Here is a 22,396-nt window from a genome sequence, read left to right on the forward strand (position 1 = left end):
TAACATGAATACTGACTTTTATTTTTAAAAGATTAAGCTGGCTACAGTGTTAAAAATGCACTTGAGGGGAGCTAGAGGGTAAATGTTTGTAACACTGTTGTAAACATAAAAATGAGATGGTTACCGCTTAGACTATGATAATGGGACATAGACTGGGAAAAAGTGGATGGACTCTAGAGGCCTTCAGAAGATTGAATCTAGAGGACTTGGTGGTATGGGAGTGAGGAGGAGGGAATAATCGAGGATGACTCTCCAGTATGAATTCGTTGATGATGAGTGAGATGTACACTCTGCCTGAAGGCTTTCCCACATTCTTTACATTCATAGGGCCTTTCTCCAGTATGAATTCTCTTATGTAGTGTAAGATGGGCAATCTGGCTGAAGGCTTTGCTACAGTCCTTACACTCGTACGGTTTCTCTCCTGTATGAATTCTTTGATGTAGTGTAAGGGATTTACGATGGCTAAAGGCTTTCCCACAAACATTACATTCATAAGGTTTCTCGCCTGTATGACACCTCTGGTGACAAATCAGGGATGCCCTCTGTCTGAAGGCCTTTCCACATTCAAGACATTCATATGGTCTCTTGCCAGTGTGGAGTCTCTGATGTTGAACAAGATAGGAACCATCACTAAAGGCCTTCCCACACTCAGTACATTCGTAAGGCTTCTCGCCAGTATGAACTCTCTGGTGTTGAACAAGGTGTGCAATTTGACTGAAGGCCTTACCACAGTCCTTACATTCATATGGTTTCTCTCCAGTGTGTATTTTCTGATGTTGTGCAAGGTGTGCATTCTGGCTGAAAGTTTTGCTGCATTCCTTACATTCGTAGGGTTTCTCTCCAGTATGAATTCTCTGATGATGAGCAAGATGTGTGCTCTGCCGAAAAGCTTTCCCACATTCCTTACACTCGTAGGGTTTTTCTCCAGTATGAACTCTTTGATGGAGAGTAAGTGAGCCACGATGGCTAAAGGCTTTCTCACAGATGTTACACTCATAAGGTTTCTCTCCTGTATGAATTCTCTGATGTACAGTCAGGGATGAGCCATGGCTAAAAGCCTTCCCACACACATTACATCTGTAAGGTCTCTCTCCAGTATGAATTCTCTTATGCTGAATAAGTCCTATGTGATCAGTGAAAGCCTTCCCACAATCAATACAATCAAATGGTTTCTCTCCAGTATGATAATATCTCCGATGACGTATCAGAGAAGCATTCTGCCTGAAAGCTTTCCCACAGTCAATACATTCATATGGTCTTTTTCCAGTGTGAATCCTTCGATGATGAGCTAGGGATGAACAATCACTAAAAGCCTTCCCACATTCAATACATTCATAGGGTCTCTCTCCAGTATGAACTCTCTGATGTTGAGCGAGATGTGCAAGCTGGCTGAAGGCTTTGTTACATTGCTTACATTGATAAGGCTTTTCTCCAGTATGAACTCTCTGGTGCTGAATAAGATGAGCATTCTGACTGAAGGCTTTCCCACATTCAGTACATTCAAAGGGTTTTTCTCCTGTGTGAACTCTCTGGTGTTGAGCAAGGTGGGCACTCTGGCTGAAGGCTTTCCCACATTCAACACATTCATAGGGTTTCTCTCCAGTATGAATTCTCTGATGAAGGGTAAGGGTTGAGATTTTGCTGAAAGTTTTCTCACAGTCGTTACATTTCAGAAGTTTCTTTTCGCCCAAGACTTGCTTATGTTTTTTGACAAATGAATGTGTTTTTAAACTTTTCTTATCTGTGTCAAAATTATACATTCTTTCTTCTATGGAAAATACCTGCTCCAGATAAGATAATCTATTCAGATGTAAAAGTGTCCCCGATTTGTTAAAGTGGTCTCTTTTCTCGATAAGGGTACCAATATGAGTGACTGTCTCTTGACTAAAAGGTGTCTTCTGACTTACCAGCTCCTTCTTAAACAGGTTTTCACATTTCAAGTTTTCCCCTAATGTGGAGCAGGTAAGGTCACAGCTTGGAAGCCTTTCCAGTATCACTGCCTGGGATAACTTTCCTTCATAAATGTCCCGGTTTGGAGATAATTCCTTGGTCATCCAAACATACTCCAAGTCTGAAAGATATTGAGAAAGCAAATGTCTGCTTTACTTAATGTTAGAAGAATGGAAACTTCAAAAGTGAAACCATGTGAATCAAACAGTTACTGAAGACCACAGAGGTCTCTGACAATCTTATATAAAGTCAGGCAGTGCAGCCATCCTTGCCTTTCTGGAATATACCCTCCTTGGCTCTGGTGTATTATATCAATATGACAGATTCTGCACCAGTATTCATAAATAAGATTTGTATTTTGATTTTTTGATGCTATTTTGGTAAGATTTGGGCATCAAATGTTATGCTGTCTTCATAAACAAAACTTTTTAAGTTCTTCTTTTTATTCTCTGTCATGGTACATTTTAAACAATGTTGGTATTTTTTTCTTACAAGTTTTACAGAATTTGTGAATTCTTGGAGGAGGCAGTTCTTAGCTAACTTTCTACATTTCTTCAACAGTAAACAGTCTATTTAAATTTTCTATCTCTTCTGGTGTCAGTTGCCGTTATTTATTTATTTGCTTATTTAATTACTTACTATTTATTTAATTTGAAAGAGAGAATGAGGGGGAGAGGGGAGAGGGAAAGAGAGAGAATCCTAAGCAGGCTCCACACTCAGCACAGAACCCGATGCAGGGCTTGATCCTATGACCCTGGGATCATGAGCTGAGCTGAAATCAAGAGACGTTCAACCAAGTCACCCAGTGCCCCAGTTTCAATAATTTATATCCTCTAAAATATTATCCATTTCATCCAGGTTTTCAAATTATTTACAGACAGTTGAGGGAAACAGATTCATATGATTCTTTTAAGTACTTAGGCATCAATGGTTACTTACTATTATTTCTTTTTTTGCCTTCTCTCATTTGTTTATATTTGACAGTTTATACATTTTACTAGTTTTTTTTTTTTTTTTTAAAGTAGGCTCCACGCCCAGTGCAGAGCCCAATGTGGGGCTTGAACCCATAACCCTAAGATCAAGACTCAAGCAGAGATCAAGAGTTGGATGTTTAACTGACTGAGCCACCCAGGTGTCCCTATTTTATTGGTTTTCTAAAGAAGCACCTATTTGATTTATTTTCATTAAATCTACTATTTTCTAGTTCATTTATTCCTACTTTTATCTCTAGCAGTATAAATCACTATACCTAACTTATTTTAGTTCTCCTTAGACTTACTTTGTTCTTTTTCTACTATCTTGAATTTGATACTTTATTTCTTATTTATTAACGTATATCATTAGGAGTATAAGTGACCTATCAACAATCCTCTTCTTGAAACTATGAAAACTCAAAGCAGGAAGAGGCTATACTACAAGCTACAGAATGAAATGTAACCATCTCACTCGAGGCTGATTCTACTGTAATATATGATCTATAAACTCTTATCTACCTTTCATGACAGAAAAATAGCTTTCAAGCAAGGCAGCGAAAAATAAAATATAAACTGGGCCAAAAATCCCATTGAGTACAAGAGAAGTTGAGAGGTGATGGACGAAGAGAAAGGAGGTAATATTAGTTAGCTCATCTATTCATCTTTTGTAGGAGTATTAAAAGATGAGGTTTTGAATCTCAAGTGGATGAATTTTAAAATACAGATATAAGGGGCACCTGGGTGGCTCAGTCAGTTAAGTGTCCAACTCTTGATTTTGGCTCAGGTCATGATCTCACAGTTCATGGGATTGAGCCCCATGTCGGGCTCTGCACCGACAGCATGGAGCCTGCTTAGAATTCTCTCTCCCTTTCTCTCTCTGCTCCTCCCCATTCATGTGCATGCACACTCTCTCTCTTTCAAAAAATAAACGTTAAAATACAGATTTGAAAAATATAAAGACATGAAAGTAACAACTTGTAAGACTAAAAACCTTTCTAATTCAAGGGGTGGGATGGTAGTGTGTGTGTGTGTGTGGGGCGGGGGGCAACATACACAAACAACAAAGGAAAAATACATAACAGAACAGAAAACCCCAGAGACAAAAATAATTAAAAGTGGAGGGAAGAACATAGCTAATAATAATTGTTAACCTGATAAACTCATATTTTAAAGAAAGGAAATTTTTAAGCCATTTCAAACTAAAAACAAGTTTGTCTAAAGAATTCAGGAATGTTGAGCTTCAGGGATGATTGTAACACTATGGTACTTGAGAACTAGGTAAACATCATGGAGTATAACAAAGTTCACAAACAGACTGTACTTTATTTGCAGGAAATCAGTACAGATAAAAGTGTAGTGGAGAAGAGAAGATCCATTTAAAATATGGTGTCAGGACAAAAAGTTTTACTTTGAGAGGGATTTTGAGGGGTGTTTTCCAACAATTATCAGAGAAGAAACATCTTGAGAATAGTTTCCCCACTCTCATTATCTGCACTTACCTGGGCAGAGGCCTCCTGTCCTCTCTCCCTTCATCATCCAGGGGTCTTCACCTTGCTCCAATAAGGAGATCACATCTGGTTTAGAAATGCAAAGACCTGCATATAAGAAAAGACAGGAAAATTAGCTATTTTGTGGATATTGCAGAGCTATGACACATTCTAAGAGGTACTGAGAGAAAAGGGACATTGTAGGAAAATGCTGATAAAGGCATGAAAGACTACTGAGGTGGAAAGACTCCAATGGGGGGGTGGAAGGAAGAAGATACTCTTACCCAATGAAACCAGATTCCTGTAGTTCTCCAACATCACTTTCTTATATAAAGTCCTTTGAGCAAGATTCAGCCATTCCCATTCCTCTTGAGAGAAATCTATGGCCACATCCGTGAAAGTCACTGAATCCTGAAATGACACAAATATCACCTTACTCAGTGTTCGTGCCATTACTTAGCCGGCTCTAGGGGTAAAGACTTATGCTGTTCACACTATGGGGGGAAAAAAAAACCCTGCACTGGGCATAAGTAATTACACTGGAGTCTAAATCATCCAGGTTGTATGGTTAGCTACTGGACAACTTTTCTGCCTAGTTATATTGTACATATTAGGAAAGTGAAAAAATATGAGACATTCTCTGCTCTTCGAGCATTTACAATTTTACGGTGGTGAGAAGACAGTCTCATATGAAAATATACTGATTGCACGTAAGATAGAACGTCAAGTACTAAACTGCAGCTGACCCTTGAACAACACAGGTTTGAACTTCGCAAGTCTAGTTACGTGTGAACTTACGTGTGACTTTTTTCAATAAACAAGTACAGAATTGTAAGTATATTTTCTCTTCCATATGTCTTTTAACAATCTCTTTTCTCTAACTTGCTTTACTCTAAGAATATAAAAATATATAATACATATACAATATATGTGTTAATCAACTGTTTATATTATAGTAAGTATATATTATACTATATATACATAGTAAGTAAGTTTATATTATAGTAAGGCTTCCAGTTAGACTGGAATAGTCCAGTCTACTGGAATAGTCCAGTAGACTATTAGTAGTTAGTTTGGGGGGAGTAAAAAATTATATGCGGATTTTCAACTGTGCAGGAATCAGAGCCCTCAACTCCCATGTTGTTCAAAGGTCAACTGTATTTTATCATGTTGGGAGCTAGATCGTTTTTCTACGTGAAGAAATTAAAGAGTTCTGAGACTGTGAGGGAGTTTCAAGGAAGGATGCTGATCTGATGAGCAAGTTTTCAAATTCCACAATATATTCTAAGAAATCCTAGTGCTCTGAGATGTTAACAGGTGTGTCTAAAAAAAACAAAAGAAAAAAACCCCTAGCAAGATTTTTTCCTTTTGACATAAAAATATGTTTTGCGTTAAGAGAACACATTTGGAAAGCTGGTTTTTGATAATTTGCTGAGAAGTACCGAGAGAGATCATATGAAGTGAGCACAACCTGTTTTGTTACATGGGCTGAATTTCTTAACCAACCAGCAAGAGATGCCAGCCATCCATTCTGTGGTTGCTGGCAGATTTTCCATTTCTTACTCTGTGATTTCACTTGTATCAACATCTACAAATGAGTTCTGAAAAACCCACCAGTTGTGAATAAAATCAGAGAAAAAGGTCAGACTATTACAAAGAATTCAGACTCTGGCACTAACTAGGTGATCTTGGCCAAGTTAATTAACTACATATGCCTCAGTTTCTCCACCTGAGAAACAGGAACAATTTTAGTACTATATAACAGCTGCACTGTGAGAATTAAATGAAGTAAAGTCACAGTACCTGGCTAAGTGCTCAAGAATTGTTCCCTATGATAATGATGAAGGAGGGATAGAAAAGAAGGAAGAGAAGGAAGGGGCAGTCAACAACAGATGAAAACATTTCATTTAATACATCAATAAAAGTTTTACTTTTGTTTTATTTTATCTAATTGCAACATGTTATAGTAGTTAAGAACGTGGTCTCTCTCTCGGGGCGCCTGGGTGGCGCAGTCGGTTAAGCGTCCGACTTCAGCCAGGTCACGATCTCGCGGTCCGTGAGTTCGAGCCCCGCGTCAGGCTCTGGGCTGATGGCTCGGAGCCTGGAGCCTGTTTCTGATTCTGTGTCTCCCTCTCTCTCTGCCCCTCCCCCGTTCATGCTCTGTCTCTCTCTGTCCCAAAAAAAAAAAAAAAAAAAAAAAAAAAAAAAGAACGTGGTCTCTGAAGCCAGACCACCTATGTTCAAATCCTGTTCTGTTCATTAAACCGAAGATATTAGTTTTGCTTTCAACCTTTGAAGATATTTTAAATAATTCAGAAAACAGCCTACTGTATTTACACATACATATTTACCATTTCTGTTGCACTTTCTTCATTCCTGATGTTTCAGTTCCCTTCTGGTATAATTTCTATCAGAAGAACTTCCTTTTGCAATTCTTTGAGAAATCCGCCAATGAATTTCCTTAGTTTTCCTCCATATGAGACACTATTTCACATTCAATTTTGAAGGGTATTTTTTTGCTGGACACATAATGCTGGGTTGACAGTTCTTTCCTTTGAGTACTTTTTAAAAGTTGCTCTACTTCCTTCTGATTTGCATGATTTCTGATGGAAAACCCAGAATTGAAGTTGCTGCTACCCTATATGTTACGCAACGTTCTTCCCGGGCTGTTTCCCTTGTCTGTGGTTTTTAACAGTCTGATGACAGAGCCACCAGGCAGGATGTCTTTGAGTTTATCACGCTGGAGTTTGCTGAGCTTCATGGATCCACAGCTTTATGTCTTTCACTAAAGTTAGGAATTTTTCAGCCATTATTTCTTCAAATATTTTTTCTACACTTTCTCTTTTCTGGGGCTTCAATGATACAAATGTTTAACATTCTGGGCCCTGAGGCTCTGTTCAATCTTGTATCAATTGTTCAGATTAGACAATTCCTCTGTACCTTCAAGGTCGCCAACTCTTCCTACTGCCTTTCTCACTGTGCCGCTAAGCCCATCCAGTGGGTTTATTTTGGTAATTATATTTTTCATTTCTTGCTGCTATCTTCTATTTCTTTGCTGAGGCTGTCTGCTTCAAGAGAGTTCACTTGTTGGAGCATTATTATAATAGCTGCTTTAAAACCTTTATCAGATAATCCCAACATCCAGGTCACATCAATGCCAGCGTCTGGTGATTAGCTTTTCCCATGAATTGAAATTCTCCTACTTTTTCATCATTTGAGTAATTTTAGATAGTATCCTGGACCTTCTGAATGTTACAAGACTTTACGTCTTGTTTAAATTATATGGAGAATGTTGATATTTTGTTCCGGCTCCATTTGCAGAGCCTATGAAGTGACAGTCGCCTCTGTCCTACACGTGTCCTGCTTGGTGACCAGCAGTCTATCCCTCAGTTCACTTCTCGTTGACTGGGGCCAGATACACGCATGAGCAGGCTCAGGTGAGCCTGGGAGTTCAGAAACAGCTTTATACAGTTGATTCCCAAAGCTCCTCTTCTCTGTGATTTCTCCAGTAGTTCCTACCTCCTAGGGGTTCCCCTTCGCAGTCCTCTGGCCAGATGGCTGGGGCTTATTTATTCCACTTGACTGTGCCCCTGCCCTGACTGTACCCACCTCTGGAGCCAAGCAGGGAGAGAACAGAAGCAAGAAAACAAAGCAGTAAGAGTTTACTCCACCCTCTGGGGGACACAGCTTCTCAATCACAGACATTTCTCCTCCTTCAAAGTTTTAGATGCCTTTAGACCCCACTGCTACTGTCTCAGGACACAAGAAAACATAATTTTTTTTTTTTAAGGTAGAGTCCCATCCACCCTTTCTGAGTATTAGATCCCCTTCCTACTTCTTGAGCCTGAACTAGGTATCTCCTGCAGTTCTTTTTATCCATGCCAAAACCCCTTGTGGGTTTTGTGCTTGTTGAATCCATGCTAGGAGATATTGGGAAGTTAAAAAAAAAAAAAAAAGGTAAACACATTGCATTCTGGGTTTCTTTCCCCATCAGCCTGCTGTTCTTTACCGCTTACAGACCTCAGATGGTTGCTCCATGCCTGCTGTCCCAGTCCTACAGCAGCTTCCAGCGGAAAGACAGGGTGACATGTGCTCAGTCCACCTTTCCCGGAACAAGGGCTCTCCCAATTTCAGCGTAAATTACTGTTAGTTTTAAAATCAATATTCCGTTGGAAATAAAAACCTCCTGATGTTCAGTGCTTCTTGTGCATCAAATGCCATGTTGTAGGTTTTTCCCAGGTCTGTTAGAGTGTATACACACACGCACACACACACACACTACACATCATATGAAGAATTACACGGGCATACAGGCAGACAGCAGCTGTCCAGGCAAACAGCAGCATATAAAGCTGATGCTTATACAGTGCTTATTATGTGCCACTTACTTTCCTAAACACTTAAAGTATATTAACTCACTAACACTTACAGCAGGACTATAAATTAGGTACTAGTATTATTCCCATTTTGTGGTCGAGGAAACCGAAATTAAGGTGCTCTATCTAGTACACAGTGGAGCTACAATTCGTAGCCAGGCAATCTGGTCCCACAGTCACATTACTAATCTTTTTGCCATACTCTGCCACTCTCAAAATATTTTCCTCTGACAAGTAACAATACTGATTTCATCTAAAATGTTTAAGTGCTGGGGCACCTGGGTGGCTCAGTCAGTTAATCATCAGACTCTTGATCTCGGCTCAGGTCATGATCTCACGGTTGGTGGGATCGAGCCCCACGTTGGGCTCTGCACTGACAGCATGGAGCCTGGTTGGGAATCTCTCTCTGTTCCCTGCACGCTCTCACTCTCAAAATAAGTAAATAAACATTAAAAAAATATATAAAATCCTTAACTGCGTAACAAACGAGTTCCATTGGTAGTACATGTTTTGTAGTGTTGAATCTGATTAGAAAAGGTGTTTTGCTTTGCTATAAGCTGCTCACTGATATAAAATAAAGACAATTTTACTATGCTGTTATTTTTTATTTGATTAGTTTTTAAAGTTTATTAATCAGGGTCCCTGGGTGGCTGAGTTGGTTAAGTGTCTGACTCTTGATTTCGGTTCAGGTCAGGTCTGTGAGTTTGAGCCCTGAGTTGGGCTCTGTGCTGACAGCATGGAGACTGCTTGGCTTTCTCTGTCTCCTCTCTCTGCCCCTCCCCAGACTTTGCACACTCTCGCTCGCTCTCAAAAATAACTCAAGAACTATGAGATCAGGACCTCAGCCGAAGTGGGACACTCAGCCAACTGAGCCACCCAGGTGCCCCTAAATAATAATTTTTTTTAAAAAGCCATTTTGGGGCGCCTGGGTGGCGCAGTCGGTTAAGCGTCCGACTTCAGCCAGGTCACGATCTGGCGGTCCGTGAGTTCGAGCCCCGCGTCAGGCTCTGGGCTGATGGCTCGGAGCCTGGAGCCTGTTTCCGATTCTGTGTCTCCCTCTCTCTCTGCCCCTCCCCCGTTCATGCTCTGTCTCTCTCTGTCCCAAAAATAAATAAAAAACGTCGAAAAAAAAATTTTTTTAAAGCCATTTTAAGGTTTATTAATCAAATTTTGGGGTTCCTAGGTCATGGTCTTGCCATTCCCAAGTTTGAACCCTGCGTCAGGCTCTGTGCGGACAGCTCAGAGGCTGGAGCCTGCTTCAGATTCTGTGTCTCCTTCTCTCTTTGTCCCTCCCCTGTTCACACTCTTGTCTCTTTCTCTGTCAAAAATAAATAAACATTAAAAAAAAATAATAAAATTCACTAATCAAATTTTATAATTTCTTACAATAATTTGTTCATCATCCTCATTTAGCAGTCCACTTTAATCAGAATATGAATTATAGTTAATTCTATTATTGATCATAAAAATATTAAAATTAAAAATATTCCGAAGTTTGAGAAACTCTAATCCATAAGAAATGAAAAATTTGGAATTTAGTCCAAGAAAATAATCAGTGATGAGGGCAAACGATGATCAATAATCTGATCGATAATCTCTATTAAATAGTAAAACATGGCAACAATTCAGCTATGGAACAAGGGGCTGATTAAACAGATGAGGATGTTCATCTCAGAAAGAAAAAAGGATGTAGAACATTCCCTGGCATTTTAAGATGTTCATGGCTCCAAGTCACGTGGGGAGGGGACAACTCCACACCCTCTGACCCAAATCACGTGTGCCTGCATATCTCCCCTTCCTTCAAGATGCACCTCAGGAGTCACACCTCCCTTGCCTCCTCGCTCCAACAGGGAGTACGACTGTGTAGGCTTTATTCCGTACCCGGATCTGTCACCAGGGAGGCAAAAAGGAGCTAAAAATAAAGTAGATTTCGTCCTGCTAGACTGTGGCCTGTCCCAGAGCTTCACCGGGCCAGAGGAAAGGACACCTTTTTCTAATTCACCCAAAGGTATTCATGTGGACTTGCCCACTACTCCACAGCAAGTCCACTCCACACCTACAGCACTGACCACACTGCACAAATAAATGTTGGTTGCCTTTTCATTTCTCCAACAGATTATAAGCCAGGACGGGTACTTAGGGACTAGGCAGATCATGGCTCTCAAATTGCCTCTAAGGACTGCATTTCTGTGTTGTCAGATGTGTATGAGAAAACTGAGCACAGGGAAGGAAGGGCTCAGAGTGGTCATTTCTCGAATGAAGACTAAACAGCTGTAGGAAGAAGAGGAAGCTGGGCCAGGGCGCTGGGGTGAGTCTATCTCTGGCCCCATCACTCATCAGAGAGGGAAGAAATGGGAGCCAGGCCTCAGGGTGCAACTCTTAGGCAGACAATTTTCAGAAGGAGATAAACACTCTTGAGTCCTAGAAAGCAAGACAGTATTTTAAGAAGGAAAGAGGGAAGACTAACTCACCAGGGGCATGGCTTTAAGAAGTTCAACTCCCATCACCTCTTCCTCTTCCTGGCTCCTCGTGAGAAGTGCTTTACCCTGAGAGGGCAGAGCTAGCAGAGAAAGGAGCAGTGAGAGGCTGAGCGGCTGTAATAATCACAGCCCAGAACTCTGTCCTCCCTTCAGCTCCCTCTGTTCCCCCACCGCCACCCCCACATCCCCTTGCCACCAGGAGCTTAGTGGGAGACCTACTCTGCTCTGGGTGTTCAGGCTGAGTGCAACCTCCTTCCGTCTCAAAGCCACCCATCATTAACAACAGAGACATACCAGGAGTGAACCCTCACAGACCATTTGCTCAAGCAGACAACTGTGCAACTGACTAGCCAGGGTCGGTCCAGACTCTATGGGACCTGGTGCGGCTGACTAGTCCGGGTCGGTCCAGATTCCACGGGATCTAGAAACAGTCATCTTCCCCAGAGAGAACTATTACCTCTGTTACAACAAAGGGTCCACATGGCTTCCAGATAACTGGACCAAATAAACCCATCAAGAGACCCATTTTGCTCTGTGACAAACCATGTCTCTTCTGAGCCAAGTTTCTTCAATCAGAAAGAGGATAAAAGTCCCTGACTTAATTCTGGTTTCTTTCCTCAAAACTCTGGTTTCCTTTATTAAATTTTTTTTTCAACTTTTTTAAATTTATTTTTGGGACAGAGAGAGACAGAGCATGAACGGGGGAGGGGCAGAGAGAGAGGGAGACACAGAATCGGAAGCAGGCTCCAGGCTCCGAGCCGTCAGCCCAGAGCCCGACGCGGGGCTCGAACTCACGGACCGCGAGATCGTGACCTGGCTGAAGTCGGACGCTTAACCGACTGCGCCACCCAGGCGCTCCTGGTTTCCTTTATTAAAATGACGACAGGGGGCGCCTGGGTGGCGCAGTCGGTTAAGCATTGACTCTTGGTTTCGACTCGGGTCTCCGCTCAGGTCATGATCTCGTGGTTCGTGAGTTCTCACGAGCCTCAGCTTTGGGCTCTGTGCTGAACGTGCAGAGCCTTCTTGGGATTTTTCTCGCCTCTCTCTCTGCCCCTCCACGGCTCTCTCTCTCTCTCTCTCTCAAAAAATAAACATTTTTTCAAAAATGACAATAAGAATGAACACTTCTTGACCACTTACTATGTGGCAGGATAAGTGTTTTACAGGCATGAGCTCAGTGAACCCTGATAACAGTCCTATGAGGTACACACTCTCCTCTCCATGCCACGTAGGAGAAACTGGGTCAAAAGTTTCAGAAACAAAAACTTGCTCAGTGGGGGTTTTGGGGATCTCAACCCTTGAGATTATTTAACCGTCTGAGAGTCACTTCTTCACCCGTCCCAAGTAGTTAAGGATACTGACCTCAAGCCGTTGTAGAGAGGATTACATGAGAGTCAGTACCGGAGGGACTCCGGAGCCCTCCAGTCCTGGAACCGAATCCCGGCTCTTCCACACACTAGCGATTACCCGGCCTCTGTCTGCTTCAGTGTCCTCATCTGCGAAAAAGGAGGGACCAGAGTTTCCCTTGCTGAAGTGACACTTGCTGAAGTGACACTTGGTGTGACTGTCCCCAAAAGGTCCCGGAACCCAGAAAACAGTGGCTATAATTATTGCTGCAGCAAAACAGGAAAGAACAGTCTGGCTGTGAGCTGTGCTTCCTCCCACTCCTCCCCCTCCCCCGGCCCCCCCCCCGCCCCGCCTCCTTTCTCTGGTGGCGGGGAGAGGGCGCGACAGAGAAGAGTGAAGCAGGAATGGGATGGGTTCTTTGACCACACCCTGGAAAGGCGGGGTCCCTCTCCACTTCCAGAGGAGCCCACCCCTGCGAACCCCATCCCACAGTGACCTGCGGGGCAGGACCTTGGACCAGGTCAGGTGACTCTGGGCAGGTCAGCCTCACACTCCCGGCCCCCGACTCGCTGGCCTCCTGGGTCCGCCAGTCCGGGAAGGAGCCTGTCGGATCAGGGGACCCATCTCACACCCCGGCCTGAGGGACCCCACCCCAGACTCCGGACTCCTGGGACTGCCAGCCCAGGAAGGAGCGTGTCAGGTCAGGGGCCCCCCTTCTTATACCCAGGCTCTAGGGACACTACCCCCGACTCTGGACTCCTGGGTCCACCAGCCCGGGAAGGAGCCTGTGGGTCAGGGGACCCCTGTCTCACACCCGAGCCCGAGGGACCCCATCCTCAACTCTGGACTCTGGGACCGCCAGCCCCCGCGGCCGGGGCCGCCCCCCGCCAACACTGTCGCGGCCGCGCCCCAGCCACCTGTCACCCTTACCTCCGACATCCGCTCCGGTCCACCCCTCCAGCCTCACCGCCCCAACCGGGCCCGCGCCGGCCTCGCGGCGGCGGCGGCAGCTGGAGCGCACGGGGCTGGCCTCCCCGGGGAGGCTGTCCGGAGCCCGGGTTCTAGCCGTCATTCGTTCCCTCACGCCAGCCGCTCACGCGCCGCCAGAACGCGCGCGGCCGCCCCGCCGGGTCCGCCTTTCTCTTAGACCCCCGCCGGAAGTGGGCGTGTCCTCCCGCCGCAACGGCCCCTGGGGAGGGTAGTCCAGACCCGGCGGCGCGACTGCTGGGCTTGGTTCCCCGACCCGGCCTCGGGGCCGCTACACTCAGCCCCCTGCTGAGGCCCCCAGACGGGGAACAGAACCGCCCAGAAGCCTCTCAGTCCCGACTCCAGGCGCCCAAAGTACAGGCCGGCTCCCTGAAGCGAGCCGAGTCCCGAAGATTCTGGGAACCCCCCGCCAGGCTCAGAGTGCGCAGGCGCCGCCGTGAGGCGCACAGCGCGGAGGCCTGGGTACTGCGTCCCCGCGCCTGCGCCTATAGTATCGCTGGAGGCGTGCGGCGCGCAGGCGCTCGGAAAGTGGGCGGGGCTTAGGGCAGGCGGGCCCAGAAGCAGATCCTTATTGATAGGTGAGTAGAGATGTGAGTTTTTGTTTTGTGCGTGCGTGTGTGTGTGTGTGTATAACCTGTCCTGTTTCATGCCTACCAGTTCTCTCGCTGATAGAACCTATGCCCCCCAGCCTGTTTTTTTCTCGCCCTGCTAGAATGAAAGAGCCACGAAGACACACAGCTTGTAGGGCCTGTTTAGGGCTGTACTCCCAGAAAATGAAAGAGTGGCACATGGTAGGTACCCAGCAAAGAAATAAAATTCCCAAGTGTGCAGAGGCTGGTCCACTACCTAACACTCCCAACTTAAGCCACTCTCAGACACATCCCGTCACTCAAAGCAACACAGCCCCATCGAGGCGCTGGTTTTCCAGGATCCAATCTCTCTGACTTTGTGGACCCCGCCATGAAGTGAATTGTAGCTGCGACGACGCCATCTTTAAGTAATTGTAAATGGAAGCTTACTTAGTGTTTGTAATAATGTGTGGTTAGAATCGGATAAAGACGATACTGATAGTTTCCATTTTATTTTAACTTTTTAACATTTATTCATTTTTTTGAGAGAGCATGAGTGAGGGAGGGGCAGAGAGAGAGACAGAGATACACACACACAGAATCCAAAGCAGGCTCCAGGCTCTGAGCTGTCAGCACAGAGCCCGATGCAGGGCTCGAACTCACCAACGGTGAGATCATGACCTGAGCCAAGGTTGGCTGCTTAACCGACTGAGCCACCCAGGCACCCCTGATATTCTCCATTTTAGAAGTAATGTATAAAGAGTTTGGAAACCTTCACTGACATCTTCACAAGAAAAACATTCAACAAACTGAAAATCAACAACTTTTTTTTTAAGACCCATCAGAAAATAGAAGTCACAAAGGAAACCAAACCCCAAAATTTGGAAAGACCGGCAAATACTGAAAATCATGGCGGGTATGAGCTTACCTGAAGCAGAAGCTGCTGGAATCATAAACTTACACACTCTTCACTGGTAATTTTGGTGAACTGGAGGTTTAGTGTGGACTGCATTGTGAGTTTAAAACTCCTGGAGCCCTAGATGGGCTCTCCTACTTTCATGGATTTTACCTCCAGGAACTCCACCAAGTTTTAACTCTAAAGGTCAGGGTGGGGGAATCTTCTTGAGTTTTGGGCAAGGGGAGGGGAAAAGTAAACATTTTGTAGTACACTCAGAGCATTTTCCGTAACAAAACCCTGCACTTAGGAAAACTACATACCAGAGCCTTTTTGGACTTGAGGGAAGGCATTTTGGGCAGGTCCCGCCTCTCTAGTCTTTCTACCTCAGTAAAGGCTAAGAAGCACTTCCGAAGGTCAGAGTCCAAGTGCTCAAGCCCACTGAAAAGCTGAGATTTAATCATAAGATTATATAATAGTTCTCCCTCCCCTTAATAGACTGCATACAGCTAAGGAAAGAGTGAGTGAGTTTGAGGACATGCCAATAGAAACTCTTCCAACTGAGATACAAAGAGAAAAAAAGAATGAAAAACACTCAGGGGGTGCCTGAGTTGGCTCAGTCAGTTGAACATTGGATTCTTGATTTAGGCTCAAGTCATGATCTCACTGTTCAGAGCCTGCTTGGGATTCTCCTCCCCCCCCCCCCCCCATTCTCAAAATAAATAAAACTTTTAAAAAAGAGTACCAAAATAACAACCATCAGAATATCCAGGAACCATGGGACAATTACAAAAGGTATAACCTATGCATAATTGTAATACCAATAGAAGGAAGGAAAAGAAACATTTGAAGTAATAATGGCTGAGAGGTTTCTAAAGTTAAAATGACAGACACCAAGCCACAGATCCAGGAAGCATAGACAATACCATGGCAGGACAAATATATACAAAAAATATATACACCTAGGCATATCATATTCAGGATGCAGAAAAATCAAAGATAAAATCTTGGATTGCCAGAGGGGAAAAGACATCTAAGGGAGAAAATAATAATATAAAAGTTTCAATTAAAACCAAAGAGGACATAAAGAAAAGGGGAAACAAAATATTGATTATGTAAGGTGACTGTCAATCTAGCACTCTTGCTAATGCCCTTACAGGTTCTAATTGGTTTTTATAGGTAAATCTTTATATCTACCAATAATAACAGTTATATTTACTCTCTCCCTATCACTGCGTCTCTTAGTTCTTTCCTTACGGGATGGCTGGACCTCCAGTACCATGCTATTTGGTGGGAGCAATACTGGATGTACTTGTCTTATTTTTAGTGTCAAAGTGAAAGCATTAAGTACAGTTGTACTTATTATTTTTTTATGTTTATTTATTTTTTTTTTTTTTTTTTTTTTTTTTTTTTAAAGTTTAACGTTTTATTTATTTTTGAGACAGAGAGAGACAGAGCATGAACGGGGGAGGGGCAGAGAGAGAGGGAGACACAGAATCGGAAACAGGCTCCAGGCTCCGAGCCATCGGCCCAGAGCCCGACGCGGGGCTCGAACTCACAGACCGCGAGATCGTGACCTGGCTGAAGTCGGCCGCTTAACCGACTGCGCCACCCAGGCGCCCCTATGTTTATTTATTTTTGAGAGAGAGACAATGTGAGTGGGGGAGGGGCAGAAAGAGAGGGAGACAGAGAATCTGAAGCAGGCTCCACACTCAAACCCATGAACTGTGAGATCATGACGTGAGCTGAAATCAAGAGTCAGTCACTTAACCATCTGAGCTATCCAGGGACCCCCAGCAACCCTCAGTTTTTCTCTATAGTTATGAATCTGTTATGGTTTGCCTCCTTCTCTGTTTTTATCTTATTTTTCCTTCCCTTCCCCTATGCCCATGTTTTGTTTCTTAAATTTCACATATGAGTAAAATCATATGGTATCTGTCTTTCTCTGACTGGCTTATTTCCTTAGCATAATACCCTCTAGTTCCATCCATGTAGTTGCAAATGGCAAGATTTCATTCTTTTCCTTCGCAGTGATATTCCATTGTGTGTGTGGGGGGATATAAATATATATATACCACATCTTCTTCATCCATTCATCAGTCAGTGGACATTTGGGCTCTTTCCATACTTTGGCTATTGTTGATAGTACTGCTATAAACATTGGGGTGTATATGTCCCTTCGAATCAGCATTTTTGTATTCTTTGGGTAAATACCTAGTAGTGCAATTGATGGGTTGTAGGGTAGTTCTATTTTTAACGTTTTGAGGAACCTCCATACTGTTTTCCCTAGTGGCTACACCAGTTTGTATTCCCACCAGCAGTGCAAAAGAATTTCCCTTTCTCCACATCCTCGCCAACATCTCTTGTTTCCTGAGTTGTTAATGTTAGCCATTCTGACAGGTGTGAGGTGGGATCTCATTGTGGTTTTGATTTGTACTTCCCTGGTGATGATTGATGTTGGCCTGCTCACTTTCAAGGAAGCCAGCTGCCATGTTGTGAGCTGTCCATGTGGAAAGAATTGATATGTCCAGACAAAAGCCAGCAAGGACCCCAACCCAGCCAACAGTTTAAGTGAGTGCGTCTGCAAGATGATTATCCTCCCATGAAGCCTTCAGGTGAATGTCGCACTGGCTAACAACCTGCCTGCAGCCTTGTGGGAATTGAGGCACCCAGCTAAGCCACACCTGGACTCCTTACCCAAAGAGTGAGATAATAAAACATGTTTGTTTTAAGCCACTATGCTTTAGCGTAATTTGATACACAATAGCTAACTAATTTGCCACTGTACCTCTTAAACTCTATGATACAGTAAGTTAAAATAGGGATTCTCTTAGTAGTCATGGATATCACAGGGATTAGAATGACAGTAACTACTGTTACTAAAACCCATGTCATTCTTCATTCATATGAGGACTTTAAGACACAGAACAGATGAACATAAGGGAAGGGAAGCAAAAATAATATAAAAACAGGGAGGGGGACAACACATAAAAGAGTCTAAAATACAGAGAACAAACAGGGTTGCTGCAGGGGTGCTGGGAGGGGGGAGGGGCTAAATGGGGGAGGGGCTTAAGGAATCTACTCCTGAAATCATTGTTGCACCATATGCTAACTAACTTGGGTGTAAATTAAAAAAATAAAATTAAAAATTAAAAATACAACAAAAAAACACCATGTCATTAACTTAACCCATATGAGTTAATTTTTCACTCACATAATAATCCATTGCTGGTGTTCTTCAGTGACTGATGGCTTTCATCCAAATAGTAGTTTAGGGGCCTGGAGTTCTTCCATATTGCAGTTTTGCCATTCCATGCTATCAAGATTCTTCTTCCAGCTGGACCATATAGCCGCATCATAACAAAGCCCCAATTGACATACTCCTATCCAAACCACGCTGAAGATTAGTCTAATAGCCATAACCAGAAGCAAGAGTGGCTGGGTAATGTAGAACATACCTGGATATTCACATTCCAGAATCAATTCCAGACAATAGGAAAAGGGGTGGTCATCTAGTCATAACACAGGTAGCATTAACAAATACCCAGGACCTTGGAAAATAATCATTACAGGTTTTTGGTGACCGGACCTGCTATAAACTACATGTATAAATGCAAGTCTTTTAGGAATTCCAGTGGAAATGTTCATAGTGATTTTTGTTACACTCATTCAAGAGTACTCAGTCCTTTTTCTTTTTTTTTTTTTTATGTTTATTTTTTAGAGAATGCGAGTGGGTTGGGGCAGAGAGGGAGGCACAGAATCCGAAGCAGGCTCCAGGCTCCAAGCTGCCAGCACAGAGCCTGACGTAGGACTCGAACTCGCGAGCTGTGAGATCATGACCTGAGCTGAAGTCGGCCGCTCAACCAACTGAGCCATCCAGGCGCCCCTACTCAGTCCTTTTTCTATTGACACAAGTCTGTGTGGGACTTGACAGCCATGCCATGAAGTGTTTTTAACTAAAACAAAACCCTAATGCGGTTTCAACCCTGGGGATCAATGATTAAATATGGTGGAAAGATCAAGTATCAGAACATCCTTGGAGTTCTGCGGATTATTACAATGATTTCATTTTCTTCCTGTGGCTAACAGTTACCCTGTAATTCAGCTACAACACATGACATAGTTCACTACTCCCCTTTCAAATGCAATCTGTCATGAGAAGTCCCAATACATAAAGGAGGAGGCTTGAGGAAAATTTTAAGATGTTAGTGCTTCACGTCAAAAGAACCTGGAAAGGCTACCGGCCCCTGACAGGGGACCTTGCAAAAGGTGAGCCAGAGGCTTAGACGTAAATAACCCAAGCCAGCATTTTAAACCCCTGAATTCTTTTGTCTTCTGTCACAAGGGAGATATGGCAAGAAGGATGAGTAGGGAGGTTTCTTAAGGCTTGAGAGAATTCAAAGTTTTCTAAGATGCTTGAATCCTTCATGATGGCTCCATTTTAACAACATAGATTCAGATCTTTCTTAAGACTTCAGTTTCATTTAAGAGACGTGACAAGTTGGGATTCAGTAAAAAATCATAGCTCAACAACTAACTGGACCCACTGTGGCTTTCATGGTTAGAGAGTAAGATGATTCCCAACACAATCACAAAAAGGCCTTGATTTTAACTTTTTGCTTAAGACCACAATTTCAAGTGGCCTTTTAATTATCTAATTTCATTATAAACAAGCATCACACATGCTTTTGGAACTAGGATTCCTTATCGCCTTTCGTTGTTGCTAAGAGCTACCTAGTCATTAATGTGCCATGGGCTTATAATCCTCCCCTATCAAAGAGAGCCTTTCTGAGGTGCCTGGGTGGCTCAGTCGGTTAAGTGTCTGACTCCTGATTTCCACTGAGGCCATGATCTTGCTGTTCGTGGGATCAAGCCCTGTGTCTGGCTCTGCCCTGACAGAAGGGAGCCTGCTTGGGATTCTCTTGCTCTCCCTTCTCTCTGCCCCTTGCCTGCTCTCTCTCTCTCTCTCTCTCTCTCTCTCAAAAATAATCATTAAAAAAATAAATAACAGCCTTTCCTAGGGTTGAATGCATCACTGTATTTATAGCAGCATTATTTACTGTAGTCAAATTATGGAAGAAGCCTGTGTCCACTGATAGATGAATGGGTAAAGAACATGTATACACACACACACACACACACACACACACTGGAATATTACTTAGCCATCAAAAGGAATGGAATCTTGCCATGTGCAATGCCACGGATGGAACTAGACAGTTTATGCTAAGTGAAATAAGTCAGAGAAAGACAAATGCCACAATTTCACTCATATGAGGAATTTAAGAAACAAAACAAATGAGCAAAAGGAAAAAAGACAAACCAAGAAATACTCTTAAACCAATGGTTACCACCAAGGAGGTGGCTGGCAGGATGGGTGAAATAGATAAAAGGGATTAAGAGTACAGTTCTCTTGATGAGAACTGAGCAATGGATAGAACTGTTGAGTACCTATATTGTACACATGCAACTATTATAACACTGTATATTATCTACACTGGAGTTAAAATAAAATTGAAAAAAGAATAGCCATTCCTAATACAAAACAAAAGTTCTCAGTCTTTTGATCTCAGCAATCCTTAATATTCTGCTTCTCTATTGTTTGATAATCATTTTCTTTTTTCTTTTTTTTTTTAAGTTCATTTATTTTTGAGAGTGAGCACATAAGGGAGGGGCAGAGAGAAAAGGAGACAGAGGATCCAAAACAGGCTCCATGCTGACAACAGAGAGCCTGATGAGGGGCTCAAACTCACAAACTGTAAGATCGTGAGCTAAGCCAAAGTCAGACACTTAACTGACTGAGCCACCCAGGCGCCCCTGATAGTCATTTTCTAGTATCAGTTGCCACATGGGCTAGCTTTGGGAACAAAAAAAGCAGACTTTAACTTAAAATTAGAATATATATATATATATTTTTTAAATTTTTTTTTAACGTTTATTTATTTTTGAGACAGAGAGCATGAATGGGGGAGGGTCAGAGAGAGAGGGAGACACAGAATCGGAAGCAGGCTCCAGGCTCTGAGCTGTCAGCACCGAGCCCGACGCGGGGCTCGAACTCACGGACCGTGGGATCATGACCTGAGCCGAAGTCGGACGCTTAACCGACCAAGCCACCCAGGCGCCCCTAGAATATATTTTTTTAAGTAGGCTTCGTGCCCAGTGTATAGCCCAACACAAGGCCCAAACTCACGACCCTCAGATCAAGACCTGAGCTGACGGGGCGCCTGGGTGGCGCAGTCGGTTAAGCGTCCGACTTCAGCCAGGTCACGATCTCGCGGTCCGTGAGTTCGAGCCCCGCGTCAGGCTCTGGGCTGATGGCTCGGAGCCTGGAGCCTGTTTCCGATTCTGTGTCTCCCTCTCTCTCTGTCCCTCCCCCGTTCATGCTCTGTCTCTCTCTGTCCCAAAAATAAAATTAAAAACGTTGAAAAAAAAAAAAAATTAAGACCTGAGCTGAGATCAAGAGTCAGATGACCAACCCACTGAGCCACCCCAGGCGCCCCAGAAGTTAAATATTGGAAGAATACCAAGTACTTCACAGATTTAAAAACCTGGACAGGAATGGTTTTAGTGGATCAGACTGGCATGTAGGGGTGCAGAAATCTTCAGGCTGCTGTCAAAGAATGGCTCACTTCCAATGATGGTACTTCCTTCCGCTGGTACAAGGGCCCCAGCCCATCACAATGGACACCGACTATGCAAGGCTGAACATTGACCCTGCTCCTGTCCCTGTGTCTCCAAGCCACAAATGAGAAATCTGATTGGCTTAATTGCAGCCACGTGTGACTGGCAGTTCACCAGAGTACCACAGAATGAAGAAAGGGAACGTGCCAACAAAGAGCCAGAAGTGGGTGTGCGAAAGACAAAAAAACAGATTTTGGGCACCTGGGTGGCTCAGTCGGTTGAGCGTCCGACTTCGGCTCAGGTCATGATCTCACAGTTTGTGAGTTCGAGCCCCGCGTCGGGCTCTGTGCTGACAGCTCAGAGCCTGGAGCCTGCTTCGGATTCTGTGTCTTCCTCTCTCTCCGCCCCTCCCCTGCTCATGCTGTCTCTCTCTCTCTCTCAAAAATGAATACACATTGGGGCGCCTGGGTGGCGCAGTCGGTTAAGCGTCCGACTTCAGCCAGGTCACGATCTCGCGGTCCGTGAGTTCGAGCCCCGCGTCAGGCTCTGGGCTGATGGCTCGGAGCCTGGAGCCTGTTTCCGATTCTGTGTCTCCCTCTCTCTCTGCCCCTCCCCCGTTCATGCTCTGTCTCTCTCTGTCCCAAAAATAAATAAAAAATGTTGACAAAAAAAAAAAATTAAAAAAAAAAAATGAATACACATTAAAAAAA

At 43.7% G+C, this 22,396-nt stretch overlaps 1 protein-coding gene and 1 long non-coding RNA gene across 6 annotated transcripts in view; one reads left to right on the forward strand and one right to left on the reverse strand.

The window, feature by feature from the left end:
* On the reverse strand, nucleotides 1-13,675 carry ZNF470 (zinc finger protein 470). Of its 3 annotated transcripts, XM_058707484.1 has the most exons (7): nucleotides 13,545-13,675; nucleotides 12,630-12,763; nucleotides 11,259-11,347; nucleotides 6,763-8,022; nucleotides 4,696-4,822; nucleotides 4,424-4,519; nucleotides 1-2,071 (listed from the first exon to the last, which is right to left on the reverse strand). In XM_058707484.1, exons 4-7 carry the CDS (start codon nucleotides 6,763-6,765, stop codon nucleotides 198-200), a joined length of 2,100 nt encoding a protein of 699 aa, XP_058563467.1. In that variant the 5' UTR covers nucleotides 6,766-8,022; nucleotides 11,259-11,347; nucleotides 12,630-12,763; nucleotides 13,545-13,675; the 3' UTR covers nucleotides 1-197. The 3 variants fall into 3 exon arrangements, with proteins under 3 accessions (XP_058563467.1, XP_058563466.1, XP_058563468.1); XM_058707483.1 differs by lacking the exon at nucleotides 6,763-8,022; XM_058707485.1 differs by lacking the exons at nucleotides 11,259-11,347; nucleotides 12,630-12,763; nucleotides 13,545-13,675 and having other exon boundaries at nucleotides 6,763-9,699.
* Nucleotides 13,144-22,396, forward strand: part of LOC131499485 (uncharacterized) — an 11,571-nt gene continuing 2,318 nt past the window's right edge. The window contains exons 1-3 of one of the 3 annotated variants that reach the window (XR_009255903.1): nucleotides 13,144-13,314; nucleotides 15,007-15,086; nucleotides 17,543-17,769. This is a non-coding gene — a long non-coding RNA (uncharacterized LOC131499485). Of the gene's footprint in view, nucleotides 13,315-14,067; nucleotides 14,180-15,006; nucleotides 15,087-17,542; nucleotides 17,770-22,396 lie in introns of those variants that run through there. The other 2 variants (XR_009255902.1, XR_009255901.1) reach the window with 2 other exon arrangements.

Source organism: Neofelis nebulosa, chromosome 17 (genome assembly GCF_028018385.1).
Source record: "Neofelis nebulosa isolate mNeoNeb1 chromosome 17, mNeoNeb1.pri, whole genome shotgun sequence".
In the NCBI taxonomy this organism is placed as follows: Eukaryota; Metazoa; Chordata; class Mammalia; order Carnivora; family Felidae; genus Neofelis; species Neofelis nebulosa.